The 18,452-nt window shown below is 35.6% G+C and overlaps 1 protein-coding gene across 12 annotated transcripts in view; it reads right to left on the reverse strand.

Annotated features, from left to right (window-relative positions):
* Nucleotides 1–18,452, reverse strand: part of LRCH2 (leucine rich repeats and calponin homology domain containing 2) — a 105,868-nt gene that overhangs the window by 47,710 nt on the left and 39,706 nt on the right. For 10 of the 12 annotated variants that reach the window (XR_011536273.1, XR_011536272.1, XR_011536271.1 and 7 more), the window contains exons 7-12: nucleotides 9,951–10,084; nucleotides 5,845–5,932; nucleotides 5,424–5,535; nucleotides 5,121–5,218; nucleotides 4,966–5,024; nucleotides 3,188–3,295 (exon numbers count right to left, since the gene is read on the reverse strand). Coding sequence is in view for 8 of the 12 variants with exons in the window: in XM_070606372.1 (XP_070462473.1) it covers nucleotides 3,188–3,295; nucleotides 4,966–5,024; nucleotides 5,121–5,218; nucleotides 5,424–5,535; nucleotides 5,845–5,932; nucleotides 9,951–10,084 (599 nt within the window). In the remaining 4 variants the exon portion in view is untranslated. The remainder of the gene's footprint in view (nucleotides 1–3,187; nucleotides 3,296–4,965; nucleotides 5,025–5,120; nucleotides 5,219–5,423; nucleotides 5,536–5,844; nucleotides 5,933–9,950; nucleotides 10,085–18,452) is intronic. The other 2 variants (XM_070606374.1, XM_070606373.1) reach the window with 1 other exon arrangement.

The following is an 18,452-nucleotide window of genomic DNA, read 5'->3' on the forward strand; positions in this document are numbered from 1 at the left end:
TCAATCAGACAGAGAGGAAAGTCTTCTAAATAACTAGGTTTCAGACTTTAAGCACACTTGAGTTATCCACTTGATGGTTTATTTGCTGAACTCTTTTTCCAACCCTTTTTGATTATTAATTCTCTGTAATACCCTCTTGTTACTTCCTCAGGATATTTTCATCCACCAAGTACTAGTATAAACTTTCTTAAAGAATCAAAGATATTTTTTAAAGTGGTATGAACTAAACAAGTGGCAAAGCTGCTTTAAGAAAATCATCACTGAACTCAACATAAGTAGTTTTTTAATTGCCTTTAATTTCGGAGTACATGCATGGCTTCTTTTAGCTGAGAGCTAACACAGCATTTACCTTCAACTAGTAGCTAGCTAAAGAACAAGCAAGTAGTATACACAGTCAAAGTAGAAGACCTAGATGGTACCTCCTGATATGCAAGAGTAGTCTTACTGGAGATAAATTATTTTAAATCAAGACTAACAACAAACAAAAACATTACAATGATTATGACAAAACCTAAAAAGAAACGTTACAACTCCTAGTTGACTTCCAATTTTAAATAGTATTTCAGAATCTTAATAAAGTTGGAATCTAAAACACAATGTACCATGAAAAGGAAAATCTACAACCAGAGAAGGTACAAATTACATCAAATCCTCTAAGGGATATATCCTTATACATATGTATAAGACACATCGTTGTATATATACTTATAAAAGATTACATTTGGTTTTTTGGACTCACTCAATTTCAAGTATTGTAACAGTAAACAAAAAATTTTAATTATCTACATGTAAGAGATGTGAGCAATAGCAACATATTTTAGAAGGAGGGAAGAGATCATTTAATACTAGATTCAGTATTTAAAAATTCTTAAATTTTAAGTTCAGCCATTAACAGAATTGGCTAGGGATCTAATATAAATGGTCTATAGATTATACATTTTTCTTTTTTTTTTTTTTTGGAGGAAGATCAGCCCTGAGCTAACATCTGCCACCAATCCTCCTCTTTTTGCTGAGGAAGACTGGCCCTGAGCTAACATCCGTGCTCATCTTCCTCTACTTTATATGTGGGACGCCTGCCACAGCATAGCTTGCCAAGGGGTGCCATGTCTGCACCCGGGATCTGAACCGGCAGACCCTGGGCCGCCAAAGCATAACGTGTGAACTTAACCGCTGCACCACTGGGCCAGCCCCAATTATAAATTTTAAAAGTAAAATGTTCTCCTTATTTTTTGACCAGATATCATATTTTAAAGCCTTCAAAAGTTAGACAAAATTATTATAACATTAATGTCATTGAATATTAATATTTCATCTAAAAAGATCTTATGTTCATATGCACTAACATCTGAAAAGGAGGATGAAGAAGAGAAAGATCAGAGAAAGACAGAAATTACTTTTGCATACATCTCAAAAAATAACAATTTATATAAGAATAAATAACTTCTTATTCAGAGAGAACATATTAACTAAATTAATGGCTCCTATTAGCTTAAAATTTGTTGATCTCATTTTCAGGCAACCAATTAACCAATAACAGTATTACTAAGTACCTACTATGTACAAGGCACAGTGCTAGGTGCTGTTTTGTACGATTACAAAACTGTCACAGAAACAAGACCTATGAAACATCATTTGATGTTGTATCTAGGCTAGAAAAAATAATTCAAGTCACAGAGATGGATAAAAATCTAATACAATAGCAGAAAATTGAAAATACAGAAATGTTATACATGGCAACGTTAAAATCTAAAATTATGCACTCAAATGCTATTCTTAACAAAATGAGAGAAATGCATATTGTGGGTTCTTATAAAATCAATATTCTCTGCTCATAATGATAAATACAATTCTGTCACCTGCCAGGTAGAGGAGATAGAAACTCAACCATTCTTTAAGCTACACAGAGTGGGTGGTGGCTTGCTTCATCCAACTTCTTAGACCAAGGGGACGATCAATATTTTGATTATATTCAGAAGGGGAAGATGCACACACAACCTCATAAGTAGCCAACAAAAAAAGGCCCATCAGAAATGAATCATAGGAAAAGACTAGAAGATAAACCTCACAGAAAAGGATGACAGAAAGTTATGGCAGAAGAAAAATCGAACTGGTAATGAGGATACATTAGAATATAAAGGGATAAAGGTGAGTGATATTTTCTAGGATGTTTTTTAATTGTATAAATATAGGAACTGTGCAAAAAAAAATCCTTAGTGAGAATTTTAAAAAAAGGGGCCGCTAAAACCACACATTTGTCATTTGATAAGTTTTAAAAGTAATTATTCTTCAAAGTATATTTAAGCAAATGCCAGCATACTTAAATTTTAAACATCCCAAAACATGGTCATGTGATCTATAAATATTTATTGTTTCGAATAAGTGAAGTAAAATACTTATTAGTTATCCATGTTAAATGTACCAAAATTATTCTTTTAATTTTTTATAACAAAAAACATCTCAGCTCTTCTTTATTATTTCAAAACTATAAATGTAGTATTCTTAGTACATGAAGATGGCACTAACAGCTGACCCTCAGCAGCACATAGAACTTTTCCTATATTAAAAATGGACTTGCACTGATTTTATACTTATTCACACAATGTCCTCCTCATTGCCAATGACATGCATTTGGAGAAAGCCTAGCCAGAAAGAGAAATGGTCATTGACCAAGAAACAGAAATGGTCATTGACCAAGAAACACACCAAAGTGAACCTGTGACCCTCAAATCATCACGCTGATTTAATCAACTGTTATATAATTCAATTCAATTCTAAGGAGTTTACACATATCCCAAGTAATTCAGAATCGGATAAAAAGCACGCTAGATACTTATATTCTTGGAAAAAAATGCCTATAATGGATCTAATGCTATTCTGAGCTAAAATGAATAGCAACAAATAAATGAGTTATTACTACTTAGAACACAGGAATAAAAAGGAGATACCTAAGCAACAATTAAATATAATGACTATATGAGTATAAAGTATTCTGTTAATTGTATATGTAACTTTACATTTCTCTCCTAAGTATTTCCCATTGTTTTTTAGTCATTAGTCCCTTGAAATAGATCTTAAGATGGCCCTTTGTTTACTGAAAACTTCATATACTTTATTTGATCATCTTTAAGTAATCAGATTTAATGATTATAAAATTTGCCTATTTAAATCTCATTACTGAAAAAAATACCTGTTCTTCTGCTCTTGCTGCAATAACTGAGCCGCTATTTTCCTCAAATCAGTTACTTCCTTCAAATCATCATCCTCTTCCTCTGCAAGTAACTGTTCTTTCCCAAGTCTGAAAGGTGACACAAACATGGTTATCCAAAAAGTAAGGCAGATGATATTTTATGCCAGCTTCCAGAAGTAGAATCCATTTTTTGTTCTTAATTACACGTGAAAGCTAAAATCCTAATGTTCTTGTATTTAAAACATTAAAATAAGAAGTAAGGAATATTTAAGGAATATAAAAACATATCTATTCTCTCTATTCAATAGGAAATGTGGCATACTGGCTATATTAATATAATTAATGGGTAACAAAGTGAACTGTATTACCATTTTGTAATTTCTGAAATGTGTAATAGCCATAGTACCTTAACAATGCATACTCCCCAGTCTTGAGTACAATGAGGACTGCAGAGTTCTGTATAGCCTGTCTTTATAAACAATTATAAAATGTAATGAAAATTTCTTATTTTATTAAACCACCCTACTTTTATCAATTTATTCACTTTGATTTTAAAAATCTCTATGTAAAATGTTTAAGTAGAGGAAATGCAAAATAGGTTCAGATAAGATTGGTAAATTTGCTGAAAAGTACTCATTAAAATGTGTAATTTTTATATTCAAAGAGAACAAAGAAATTTTAAAATAAATCATTCTCCAAACTCTAGTGATTTTACCCCAAAGATATTTCATTTAAAAAACAGTATCAAACCCTAAGACTTTGTAGCATTACCCTATTTTGCATGCCACTGTGACTCTCAAATTTAGGAGACTGTCTTCATGAGATAAGTTAGAGAAAGTAAAAGAAGAATGAAATATAAAGAGTACAAGACAAAGCAATGTACCTCCTTATGGGGTACTAGAGATGACTAATTGACGAACGCTTAAAAAGTTACCAATGAGGTCATTTGGAGGAAGCACAATGTAGAGAAAAGAGAAAAGCTTGGGGATGAGAGAGAGCTAGGTTTACACTCTAGATTCTAGTGGACTCTATCTAAGTGGTTCTAGGCAAGAAACTTTGGAGTCTCCACGCTTCACCTTCCTCATCTGTAAAAATGGAGACAATATCTACCCTGCAGGATTTAGTGAAGATTAAATAAGAAACATGGGAAAGCACGTAGCACAGATCCTGGTACATGGTAGGTATTCAACAAATGTTCCTTTCTTTTTTCCTGCAGCCACGAAGCAACTTGAAGGAGTGACTGAAAAATGTGGTAGGTCATATTCCATGATTTTATAATATAAATGACACAGAAATGATCCAAAGTACAATTATTTTAATAAAAATATGGAAATAAATACCCTTAAAATTACCATAACCAGTCTGATGAGATGGAAAATGTATTAGACCAAGAATCAGAACACCTGAGTTGCAGACATTTGAAACTCCAGGTCTCAGTTTCCTTATTGGTCAAATGTCAATACCATCTATTCTAAAGAGCTGTTAAATAACTCAACCGAAGCAATGTATGTGAAAGTACAGTCCTCCTCAGTAATAATAATAATAGCAGACCTTATTATTAGACTTCTAGGGGAAAAACAATATATATACTACACTCAACTTAATGCTTACTATAATTTTCAGTTTGAGAAATGCAGACAGATGGAAGCATTTACAAATTAACTAGCTGAACATAGGTAAAAGAACAAAAATATTATACTCTTTCAAGTAGGAATATCTAACAAATATTTCACGTATTTTTAAGTAACATTTCAATTTGAGAATTCACGTGTGCTTACCTTTTTTCATCTCCCAATTCTTCAATTTTCTGAGATTTTTCAAGACCTTTTTCTTTTCCCTTATATAAAAGAAAGTTATCATTTTAAATTGTATGGTTCACGTTTGTGAGATCAAAAAGAACATGTTATTAGCATTTGTTCAAAGTTTTCTTTACCTTAAGGAAAGAGACAAATGAAGCAATATGTGCATCTCCTTGCTCAGGAACTGCTACATCTTCTGTGTTGGGGTCAATGAAATCATACACCTCCTGGTCTAAGTATAGATTAACATTTATTAGAAAATATGAACAGCAGACAGTGTGCTGTGATACTGCAGTGCTTAAAATAAAAGTAGATTTTCTCAGCAAAAGAGTTGGTCAAAGATACTATAATTTTTCAAAGCCCATTTTTAATAAAAGATCCATTTTCAATAGAGCCTAGGTACATGAAATAAAAATAGCAGATACCATAGGAATTACCTTTCTGAGAATCAGGTTTACTTCCTATTGAGTGATTGTCATTTCTTGATGTCTGCTCTCTGTTTGATTCTGAGACTTGAGAGTGAAGGCTGATTGTGTCATCATCTGATGGCTGAAAGGAATACGCACAACGTATAAATAAGGCATCCTAAACCTATGATAAGGATTAAGTTGCTTTAATTTCACATATGAAGTATAGGATATCTGCTTTATATCTCTAGTTTTCAAACCAAAAATTAATATGTTAAGATTTACTGTTCTGCTTCTAAAAATATGCATGTCCTTTTGTCATTTGATGTCATAAGTTGTAGTGATGATCATATTTTTAAACAAAACAAATCAAGTGTGTGCAAGCGTCTACCTATTTCAAAGCTCTAATAAAATTTTAAAATAAAATAGATCAACAATAGAAAAGACTCACTTCCGTTGTAGATAATCGTTTCTCTCCATTATCACTTCCAATTCCAGAGTCAGGGCCATGATTTTTATTTGGATAAAAATCTTCCATACTATGGAAATAGAAATTCTAAGGGCAGTTAGGGTTTTCTTCTTAAATAGATAATACAGACTTGACCTAAAATTTCCTTAGATAATACAGAATACTTATTTCTGATGTGTAAGATCCTTAAGGACATGAGGGGAAAAATATCAGAAATCTTCCTACAAAACAATTAATGTTCCTCATGCAATATTTTTCCTTCATGTGCTCTGTTGTGAAGTGTCAATTGTTAACAATAACCTATTATTTCTCCTGAGAGAGTCAGAAAAGCAGATAGCCCTGCTAGAAAATAATCTTGATCAAAGGTCTTTCCATTTATCTCATAGGTCTGACAAATTTCACCATAGAACATTAAAATATTTTTAACTTCAATTCATAGTTTCTTCTTCATTAGCTGTAAAAAATATCCTTTGGCTTTATAAATAATGCCCATTTAATAATTAAGAAAACAGGAAACGCAGAAAAAGAAGTCTACAAAGTATTCAATAAACAATTGTTTTGGTGTGAGTATAGAGTCGTCCTTACAATTTCTTAATTACACAGCATACCACCCAGGTTACAAAGCATTTTTCACTTTAATTTGCAGATTTACCATACACTCTACATTGACCACTTATTACGTGCCAGAAATTGGTCTAAGTGCTTTAAAAACAACACTTCATACATTCCTTGTGAAAACTCTAGCAGGTTGTTAGAGTTTTCTCATTTGACTGAGGAACCTGAGATGAGCAAACTGAGGCCAAGGGGGGTTGAACAATTTACAGATGACTCGCAACTTGCAAATAAGCAATCTAAACTTGATCCTGAGATTAGCTAACACTAAAGTCCCTGATCTGATTTTAATCACTATGCTATATTTCCTCCTTAAGTATTAATTTTTATATTTTTCAGGAATATATCAATAAACTTAGGGAAGCAATTACCAAGTGTCAGGTACTATGCTCAACTCCTGAAATGCGATGAGATAAATTAAAAAATGCATGACCTCAGAGGGCTCTTAGCCCAGAGGGGAAGTGAGTATGTTTACATGTTTTGAAGACTTTGACAAAGGTAAATATAAAGTGCTATGAGAAAAGAGAGATTAATTTATTTTCTTTCGTAAGGTTAGGAAAGATCTCAGCCAAGAAAGTGGCATTTGAGCTTCCTCTTGAAGGATGAAAAGGCAATAACTGCTAGCCATTTGTTGAGTGTCTAAACTGTGTTAGGTACTGTGCCACGTGCACCTCATATTTTATTTATAATCCTTACATTCTGAAGTTTATGCATTATTATTTCTTTTTACAAATGATGATGACGAAGTTTATAAACGTTAACTTGCCAAAGGGAAAAATTCTAACATTTACTGAATATCATTTACTGAACTAGTTGCCAAGCACACATTTAATTCTCACAACAAGCTTACGAAATGGGTATTGTTAACATTTTTAATAAAGAAACAGGCCTGGAGAACTTAAATAACTTAGGCCACAGAGGAATTAAGAGGTTAAACCATGATTAGAGCCAAAATCCGTCTGATTCTACTGCACAATAATACATCAATGTACTATACTAAAATACACCCATGTATTTGTAATACATGACAATGATAATTCAAGCTATATATTGAGGAATCATTATGGGTAAGGCATTGTGTTAAGTACTCTATTTACATTATTTCATTTAATCCTGACAACATCCATACGAGTATTTTCCTTTTTACATATAAGAAAACCAAAAAGTGACATTATGACACAAGGACGTACAGTTATTAAAATTCAGAGAAGGGCTTCACAGGCATATTATGTCTGACTCAAGAGCTGATATACTTAACTACTGTAATGTCTATCTATGTAGAATAAAGCATATACAAAATAGTCAAGGCATAGAAGGGTACCCTAGGTATTAAGAACCATACTGCCAAGGGCATAAGTGGAAAGTACATACAAAAATTTTCTAAGTCGTTCACTACAGGCTGTGAGTGAAAGATTAGCACACTCAAGAGCCAACTTATAAGTACACTCTATTGACCTGCACTGTCCAATACAGTAGCCACTAGCCATATATGGCTGCTGATCACTTGAACTGTGGCTAGTCCAAAGTGAGATGTGCTGTAGATGTAAAATACACACCAGATTGCAAAAATTTAACAGGAAGAAAAGAATGTGAAATAACTTGTGAATTTTTATATTTAATTATATGTCGAAATAGTATTTTGGATATACTGAGTTAAACAACATGTATTATTAAAACTACTTTCACTTGTTTCTTTTTTACTTTTTTAATGCGTTACAAGAAAATTTAAAATTACACATGTGCCTCACATGATATTTCTTTTGGACAGCACTGCCAGAAACCATCTCCAAAATATATTTCAATTCTGTCCACTCCTTTTCATCTCTACTGCACTCACCCTATTCAAGACCCCTTGATCTCTTGGCAGTATTGCAACAACCTAACTAGTCCCTGTGCTTCTGCTTTTGCTCACTTCCAATCTATTCTCCCTATAAGAGCCAAGACAGTTTTTTTTAAACATAAATCAGTTCATGCTATTCCCCTGCTTATAAATGTCCAATAACTTCCCACTGCACTCTAAGTAAAATTCAAACTCCTTACCACAGCCTCCAAAGCCCCAACATGACTTGAGCGTTGACTCTAAACTCTCTCTCCCAAATCAGCCACTCTGCTCCAACCATGCTGGCCTCCTTTCAGTTTTTTTAACACACCAAGTTTCTTCCTAACTTAAAGCCTTTGCACATGTCACTCTTTCTGCCTTAAATGCTTTTCCTCTCACTCCGTACACAGCTAGGTTTTCTCCTTTCAGGTCTTGACCTTCCCAAACAGACATTCCCTGACCACACTCCTGAAACTGTTCCTTTCCTTCATAACACCCACTACAATTTGAAATTATATGTGTGTGTGTGTGTATTATACTGCCTTGCTTTGTTTATTGGCTGTCTCCTCCTACACTAGACTACGAGCTTCATGAGGGCCAAGAACAATGTGTATGTCATTCAACAAAATACACACTGAACCTAACAGAAGGCATTCAACTAATATTTATAAAATTAATAAATGACTAATATAATGAATGCTGTTACTGAAGTAATTCATTTTAAAATAAATATAAAGCAAAGTAATAGGGATTAGAATATGAATTAAGTCTAATTTTTGTAGAACTACTTGGTCTACAACCATTCATATTAAACAAAATAATCTTTAGGAACTAAATGTAATTTTCAATATTTAATTCTACTTAGACAACAGAAATATGCAGGAAAAAGTCCTATTGGGGAACAGAACTTCAAGAACGTGACTGTTAACAACAGTACTATACTGCCATTCCAAGTAGTCTAAACTTTGTCATAAATGCAATGACAAACCTTTAGATATTTTAGGCAGGGACAGAGTCTCCCTTTCTGTAGTCTCGCCCCATCCCAAATTATTTTCCATACTACTGGATGGAATTATGTTTTCTAAAATCTTTCAGACCAATCTACATCTTGAAAGAATGAATTAAAAACAGAATATCAAATCTACCATTTCAAAATCTCATGAGGAGAAAAACATCAACATCATACAGAACATCAATGATAAATCATCTTTGATCCAGACAAAGAATATGAAGACTATGAAGGAAGAAAGTTACCCTAATATGTCTGCCTTGTCCACTGACCTCAGTTCAAAGTCAAATTCTACTTGTTATTACAATTATACAATAGAGTGATCACAGGAGCAAATTAACAATTTATTGTTGTAAACTGCTGAGAAATTGTCAAGTGCTGAGAAATTAGCGTTTCTGCACTATAATGTCAAACATTTATATTTTACTACTGAAGCTTTAATAACAATTACATTTTTGAGAAAATCCCAAATTTATTCTTGTATCCCAGAAGTTCATTCTATGATGGTACTATTTCACTTCAGCCAATTACTGATTTTAACACTGGGCCAATCAGCCTAAATAAATATCCTCAAATTTAATAAATATCATTTATATAGAAAGAAGACACCAATCATCAGGAAATGACACTGTAAAAATATTACATTACCTGTCTGTGAGAGGTTGGGAGGGTATTCTTTTACTCAACGATGGAAGATCCAGAGAATCTGGCTTCTTATCCATTCTGCAACATGCTTGGATATTTAAGTATTTAAATATGTGTACTTTGCCCTTTAAACATATCTGTCAAAAAATAATGAAGAAAGTGGGTTTAATTATATAGGTCCAAATATAAAGGTCATCTACCAATTTATTTATACATTTTAATAATTTGAATTATGCTGAGACATCACAATCATGATAGCTACTTTGTATATTTAATTTGTACTTCTGATACTAAGTGAAAATATCTGAAAACACTGATACCAACTAGAATTCTATTACCATCTCTGGACTTATTAGAAAAATTAAGTTAGGTCAGCAACATGGCAGAGTGAGCTGTTCCCTTTGTCTCTCCCCCTTCGAACTACAATTAAATGGATATTCATTGATCAGTGGAGGAAACCCCCACAGCACATCAGGATGCATGAGAGACTCAAGCAGCTATACATCTGAAGGTGGATGGACAACCCCCTGGGAAGGTGGTAGAGACAGGTGAGCACTCTCTGGCTCCCAGGCAGCCCAGTACATGCGTGTGACTGCTCTCCCAACTGGAGTGCTCATAGCACCGCTACAGCACCAAGGGTTGGAGCACAACTCTGCATGACTGCAGAAACAGGTGATAGCAGCCCTGAGCGAACCCCGTGATCACTTCCCTGTCACGAGGGAGAGTCCACAGGGTGTGAGGTCCACAGGGAGCAGCTCAGGCTCAGATCCAGTAGGGAGGCCCCACCTATCAAGCACAAAGGCTGGTGCAACCTAGAAGCAGATGGCAGCAGAGCTGCAAGCCCGGGTGAACAAGCTCCCGGCTGCCTCGAATGCCCAGAGAACTGTGGGGGCAGCAAAGGCGGAAGTGCAATTTGGTGGGACTGTGGGAGCAGGTGGAAGCAGGCATGAGCCCCTACATGATGGCTCTCTGGTCCAGTGGGAGAGCCCACAGTCCCACCACGGTCCCAGGGAGTGGCTCTGGCTCAGACTCAGGGGGTAGGCCCCAAGCACAACAGCTGGTGCCACCTAGGAGCAGACAGCAGCATACCTACAGTCCAGCAAACGAGCTATCAGCTGCTGCAAACGCCCATAGTACCACTACAGCCCCGATGGGGGAAGCACGACTCGGAAGGACTGTGGGAGCAGGTGGCAGCAGGCCTGAGCCCCTGTGTGATCTCACTCTGGTCCAGTGGGAGAGCCCACTGTAACACCACAGTCCTGGGAGTGGTTCTGGCTTGGACCTAGTGGGGAGGCCCCACACATCAAGCACAACAGCTGGTGTGACCTAGAAGCAGACAGTGGCGGACCTGTGAGTCGGGGTGAATGAGCTCCTGTCTGCCACAAATGCCCATAGTACCGATATGGCCCCAAATGGGGGAGTGCGTCTCAACAGGACTGTGGGATCAGGCAGCAGCAGCCCTGAGCCCCCACATGATTCCTTTCCCATTCAGTGGGGGACCCCACAGGGCCACTGCAATCCTAAGGAGTGGCCCAGGCTCTGATTGGCACAGCTGACAGGGGTCACAGTGAGCTCAGACTATATAGCCCCTGCCCCGTCCCAGTGGTGGCAGGTAGAACCGGTGAGCAAATAATATCACTATGTAATAGCACAAATCCACTCTATCAAATGGTATTAAGAAATATATTAATACTCCGGACCAGAAAGAAAAAGACAAACACCCAGAAACCAATTCTGAAAGCACAGAAATCTACAATCTAAATGACAGACCATTCAAAAGAGCCATCATAAAAAAACTAAACATGTTATAAGGGAATTCAGAAAGACAGTTCAACAAAATCAGAAACAAAATTAATGAACAGAGGGAACTCTTCACAAAAAAGATCAAAACTATAAAGAAATAATCAGAAATGTTGGTGATGAAAAACACACTGGTTGAGATAAACAAAAATCTGGAGTCCTTAAATAACAGAGCTGATATTATGGAGGATATAATTAGCAACCTAGAGAATAGGAATAAAAAAATGCTTCATATGGAGAAGGAGAGAGAAACAGGTTAAAACGAAATGAAGAAATTCTCTGTGAAATATCGGACTCAATTAGGAAATGCACCATAAGGATTATATGTATTCCAGAGGGAGAAGATGGGAGAAAGGAGCAGAGAGCTTGTTCAAAGAAATAATGGCTGAGAACTTCCCAAACCTGGTGAAAAAACTGGACTTACAAGTACATGAATCCAATAGAACTCCTAATTACATCAATGCAAAACGACCTTCTCCAAGGCATATAATACTAAAATTGGCAAAAGTCAATGAGAAAGAAAAAACATTAAGCGAAGCAAGGCAGCAAAAAATAACCTACAAAGGAACTCCTATCAGGCTTTCAGCGGATTTCTTAGATGAAACCTTACAGGCTAGGAGAGAGTGAAATGATATATTCAAAATTCTGAAAGACAAAATCTTTCAGCCAAGAATAATCTCTCCAGTGAAAATATCCTTCAGATATGATGCAGAAATAAAAACTCCCAGATAAACAAAACCTGAGGGAGTTCATTGCCACAATATGCCTCCCTACAAGATCTGATCAAGAAGGCCCTCACACTCAAAAAAAAGAACGGTTTACAAAGCCTTGAGCAAGGAGATAAATAGGCAAATAAAATCAGAAAAATGCAACTCTCTATCAAAACAGGTTACCAAACACTTAATTGTAACATTAAAGATAAAGGGAAGGAAAATATCAAAAATAAATACAATCATTTCATTTTACTCACAAATTCAAAACACATAACAGAGTAAGTTCTTACCACAATAAATTAGAAGAGGAAAACGAAAGGGATGAAACCTGCTTACACTAAAGGAATAAGAGGCTATCAGAAAATGGACTATCTCAGCTACAAGATCTTTTATACAAACCTCACGGTAACCACTAAACAAAAAATCAGAAGAGGGACACAAATGATAAATAAACAGGAAACTAAGAAAATCACCATAGAGAGCCACCAAACTGAATTGGCAGTCCAAAATACATGGGATGATAAACAAGGGAAATACAAACCAACTGGGAAAAAAGCAAGAAATGGACAGCATTAAGCCCTCATATATCAATAATCACTCTAAATGTAAATGGACTGCATTCCCCAATCAAAAGACACAGAGCGGCTGGATGGATTCAAAAACAAGACCAAACAATTTGCTGCTCCAGGAAAGTCATCCCAGCTCTAAAGACAAACATAAGTTCAGAGTGAATGGATGGAAGATGATACTCCAAGCTAATGGCAAACAAAAGAAAGCAAATGTTGCCATACTTATATCAGACAAAGCAGACTTCAAGATAAAAAAGACAATGAGAGACAAAGAGGGGCAGTATATAATGATAAAAGGGACACTCCATCAAGAGGACATAACACTTATAAATATATATGCAACTAAGAGAGGAGCACCAAAGTACTTAAAGAAATTATTAACTGATCAAAAGTGAGACATTAACAACAACAGAATAATAGTAAGGGACCATAACATCCCACTGTCATCCATGTATAGATCATCCAGACAGAAAGTCAACAAGGAAATAGTGGAACTAAATGAAAAACTAGACCACATGCACTTAACAGATATATATAGGACACTCCATCCAAAATCAGCAGATACACATCCTTCTCAAGTACACATGGAACATTCTCAAGGATAGACCATATATAGGGAAACAAAGCAAACCTCAATAAATTTAAGAAGACTTAAATCATATCAAGCATCTTTCCCCACCATAATGCTATGAAACTAGAAATCAAGTACAAGAAAAAAGCTGGGAAAGTGACAAACGCACGGAGACTAAACAACATGATACTGAACAACCAATGGATCACTAAAGAAATTAAACTAGAAATCAAAGAATATCTGGAGAAAAAATAAAATGAAAATACATCATACCAACTCATATAGGATGCAGCAAAAGCAGACCCTTTAAGAGGGAAATTCATAGTAATACAGGTCCGCCTTAACAAATAGCCAATCTTTTGGGGTTTTTTTAAAGATTTTATTTGTCCTTTTTCTCCCAAAGCCCCCCAGTACATAGTCGTGTATTTTTCGTTGTGGGTCCTTCTAGTTGTGGCATATGGGACACAGCCTCAGCATGGCCTGATGAGCAGTGCCATATCCGTGCCCAGAATTCAAACTGGTGAAACCCCGGGCCGCTGCAGCATAGCACGCGAATTTAACCATTCAGCCATGTGGCCGGGCCCTAGCCAATCTTAAACTACAACTAACAGAACTACAAAAAGAAGACCAAAGCCCCAACTCTGCAGAAAGAGGGAAATAACAAAAATCAGAGCAGAAATAAATGAAACTGAAACCAAAGAAAACATTAGAAAGGATGAGTAAAACTAAGAGCTGGTTCTTTGAGAAGATAAACAAAATTGAAAAACCCTTAGCTAGATTCACCAGGAAAAAAAGAGAGAAGGATCAAATAAATTAGAAATGAAAGAGGAGAAATGGCAACAGATACCACAGAAATACAAAGGATTATAAAGGAATACTATGAAACAACTATATGCCAACAAATTGGACAATCTAGAAAAAATGGATAAATTCTTAGACTCATACAACCTCCTAAAACTGAACAAATAAGAAACAGAGAATATGAATAGACCAATTACAAGAGATTTAAAGAGTAATTGAAAACCTCTCAAAAAATAAAAAGTCCAGGACCAGATGGCTTCTCTGGAGAATTCTAACAAACACTGAAACATGATCTGCTACCTATCCTCCTCAAACCATTCCAAAAAGTTGAAGAAGACAGAACACTTCCTAACCCATTTTACAGGGCCAACATCACCCTGATCCCAAAGACAGACAAGGCAACAGGAAGGAAAATTGCAGGCCAATTATCGCTGATGAACATACATGCAAAATCCACAACAAAATACTGGCAAATCAAATACAGTAATATATTAGAAGGATCATACACCATGATCAAGTGGGATTTATACCAGGGACACAGGGATGGTTCAACATCCACAAATCAACCAATGTGACAAACCACATTAACAAAATGAGAAATAAAAAACACAGAATCATCTCAATAGATGCAGAAAAAGCATTTTACAAGATCCAACATCCATTTATGATAAAAACTCTCAATAAAATGGGTATAGAAGGAAAGTACTTCAACATAATAAAGGCCATATATGACAAACCCACAGCCAACATCAGGCTCAATGGGGAAAAACTGAAAGCCATCCCTTTCAGAAAAGGAACAAGACAAGCGTGCGCAGTCTTGCCACTCTCATTCAACATAGTACTGGAGGTTTTGGCCAGAGCAATTAGGCAAGAAAAAGAAATAAAAGGAATCCAAATAGGGAGTGAAGAAGCGAAACTCTCACTGTTTACAGACGTCATGATCTTATACATAGAAAACCCTAAAGAATCGATTGGAAAACTATTAGAAATGATCAAGAACTACAACAAAGTTTCAGGGTACAAAATCAACTTAAAAATGTCGGTTGCATTTCTATACTCTAATAACGAACTAAGAGAAAGAGAACTCAAGAATACAGTCCCACTTACGATCTCAAAAAAAAAAACAATAAAATATGTAGGAACAAATTTAACCAAGGAGGTGAAAGACTTACAAAATGAAAACTGTAAGACATTATTGAAAGAAATCGATGATGACATAAAGAAATGGAAAAATATTCCATGCACATGGATTGGAACAATAAAGATAGTTGAAATGTCCATACTACCTGAAGCAATCTACAGATACAATGCAATCCCAATGAGAGTCCCAATGACATTCTTCACAGAAATAGAACAAAGAATCCTAAAATTCATACGGGGCAACAAAAGACCTCGAATAGCTAAAGCAATCCTGAGAAAAAAGAACAAAGCTGGAGGCATCACAATCCCTGATTTCAAAATATGCTACAAAGCTATAGTAATCAAAACAGCATGGCACTGGTACAAAAACAGTTACACGGATCAACTGAACAGAACTGAAAGCCCAGGGGCCAGTCTGGTGGCGCAGCAGTTAAATTCACACATTCCGCTTCTCGGCGGCCCAGGGTTCACCGGTTTGGATCCCGGGTGCAAACATGGCACCCCTTGGCAAAAGCCATGCTGTGGTAGGTGTCCCATGTATAAAGTAGAGGGAGATGGACATGGATTTAGCTCAGGGCCAGTCTTCCTCAGCAAAAAGAGGAGGATTGGCAGTAGTTAGCTCAGAGCTAATCTTCCCCCCCCCCCAAAAAAAAAAGAACTGAAAGCCCAGAAATAAAACCACACTTCGGCAGACAGCTAATCTTTGACAAGAGCTAAAGAACATACAATGGAGAAAGGAAAGTCTCTTCAATAAATGGTGGTGGGAAAACTGAACAGCCACATGCAAAAGAATGAAGGTAGACCATTATCTTTCACCATACACAAAAAGTAACTCAAAATGGATTAAAGACCTGAAGGAAAGATGTGAAACCATAAAACTCCCAGAAGAAAATATAGGCAGTACACTCTTTGACATTGGTCTTAGAAGGATCTTTTCAAATCCCATATCTACTCAGGCAAGGAAAACAAAAGGAAAAATAAACAAATGGATCTTCATCAGATTAAAGAGCTTCTGCAAGACAAAGGAAACCAGGAACAAAACAGAAAGACAACCCATCAACTTGGAGAAAATATTTACAAATCATATATCCAACAAGCAGTTAATCTCCATAATATATGAAGAATTCACACAACTCAACAACAAAAAACAAACAACCCGATCCAAAAATTGGCAGAGGATATGAAGAGACATTTCTCCAAAGAAGACATACAGATGGCCAACAGGCACATGAAAAGATGTTCAACATCACTAATCATCAAGGAAACGCAAATCAAAACTACAATAAGATATCACCTTACATCTGTTACAATGGCTCTGACTACCAAGACAAAAAAAAATAATTGTTGCAGAGGATGTGGAGAAAAGGGAACCCTCATACACTGCTGGTAGGAATGCAAACTGGTACAGCCACTAGGGAAAACAGTATGGGGATTTCTCAAAACGTTGAAAATCAAAATACCACACATCCCAGCTATTCCATTACTAGTTATTTATTCAAAGAACTTGAAATCAACAATTAAAAGAGACTTATGCACCCCTATCATCACTGCAGCATTATTCACAATAGCCAAGAAGTGGAAGCAACCCAAGTGCCCATCAACTGATGAATGCATAAAGATGGAATACTACACAGCTGTAAAAAAAGACAAAAGAAGGAACTTGACGTTATTATGTTAAGTGAGATAAGCCAGACAGAGAAAGACAAACACCATATGATTTCACTCATATGTGGAAGATAAACACATGGACAAAGAGAACAGATTATTGGTTACCAGAGGGGAAAAGGGTTCATGGGTGGGCATAAGGAGTGAAGGGGCACATATATATGGTAACTGACAAATAATAATGTACAACTGAAATTTCTCAGTGTTATAAAGTATTATGACATCAATAAAAAAATAAGTTAATTTTTCTGCATTTCATTAAAGTTTTCTTGTTGAGCACAATGTACAAACCACTAAACAATATAAAAATTTATAGTTCATCAAAGTTGCCTTTATTAGAAAAAAGTGAAAAGAAATATATTCCTTGTAGTGTTGAGAACAGGAAAAAAAATAATCCACGTAATTATTTAAAGTAATTTCATAAAATCCACTAAGTCATTTGGTCTAAACACTGGAAGAAAGCTAATGAAAAGAATGTAAATAGAGGAAAAATGAACTTGCTGAAAATTGTAATGGCAGGCCAGTTAGAATAAAATAATTTTTTTAAATTGTTTATTTATCCTAAGACAAACTCCTGAAAAGTTATTTTCATTGGTGATGGAAAAAAGAAATAATGAAGGGTAAAATGCTATGTGAAAATAAGTATTCTATATAAAACAATGAGTGATACGAAAATGATAAGTCAACTTTACTATGGTTAACTTCAATCACCATGAGTGATATTAAATAAATTTTTCTTAAAAGTTATAATAAAACATGTTTTGTTTTATGGATATAACCTAGCAAAACATACAAAAATAATCAACAACAGAAACAGTTAAAAAAGTACATTAAAAAGTAATTATCAGGGACCGGCCCTGTGGCACAGTGGTTAAGTTCACACATTCTGCTTGGGCGGCCTGGAGTTGGCTAGTTCAGATCCCAGGTGCAGACCTATGGAACACTTGGCAAGCCATGCTGTGGCAGGCGTCCCACATAAAATAGAGGAAGATGGGCACAGATGTTAGCTCAGGGCCAGTCTTCCTCAGCAAAACAGAGGATTGGCAGCAGATGTTAGCTCAGGGCTATTCTTCCTCAAAAAAAAAAAAGTAACCATTCCAGGTATAAAGGAAGAATGTTTCTTAGATAATTTTAATAGATATCACTTCCAAACTGACCAGTGAAAAAATTTCATTTAAAAGGAAAATTAAAACTTCTGACCTATTAGAATATAAATACATTAAAAATTAAAACGCATATTATCTGT

The sequence above is a fragment of the Equus przewalskii genome, chromosome X (genome assembly GCF_037783145.1).
Source record: "Equus przewalskii isolate Varuska chromosome X, EquPr2, whole genome shotgun sequence".
Lineage (NCBI taxonomy): Eukaryota > Metazoa > Chordata > Mammalia > Perissodactyla > Equidae > Equus > Equus przewalskii.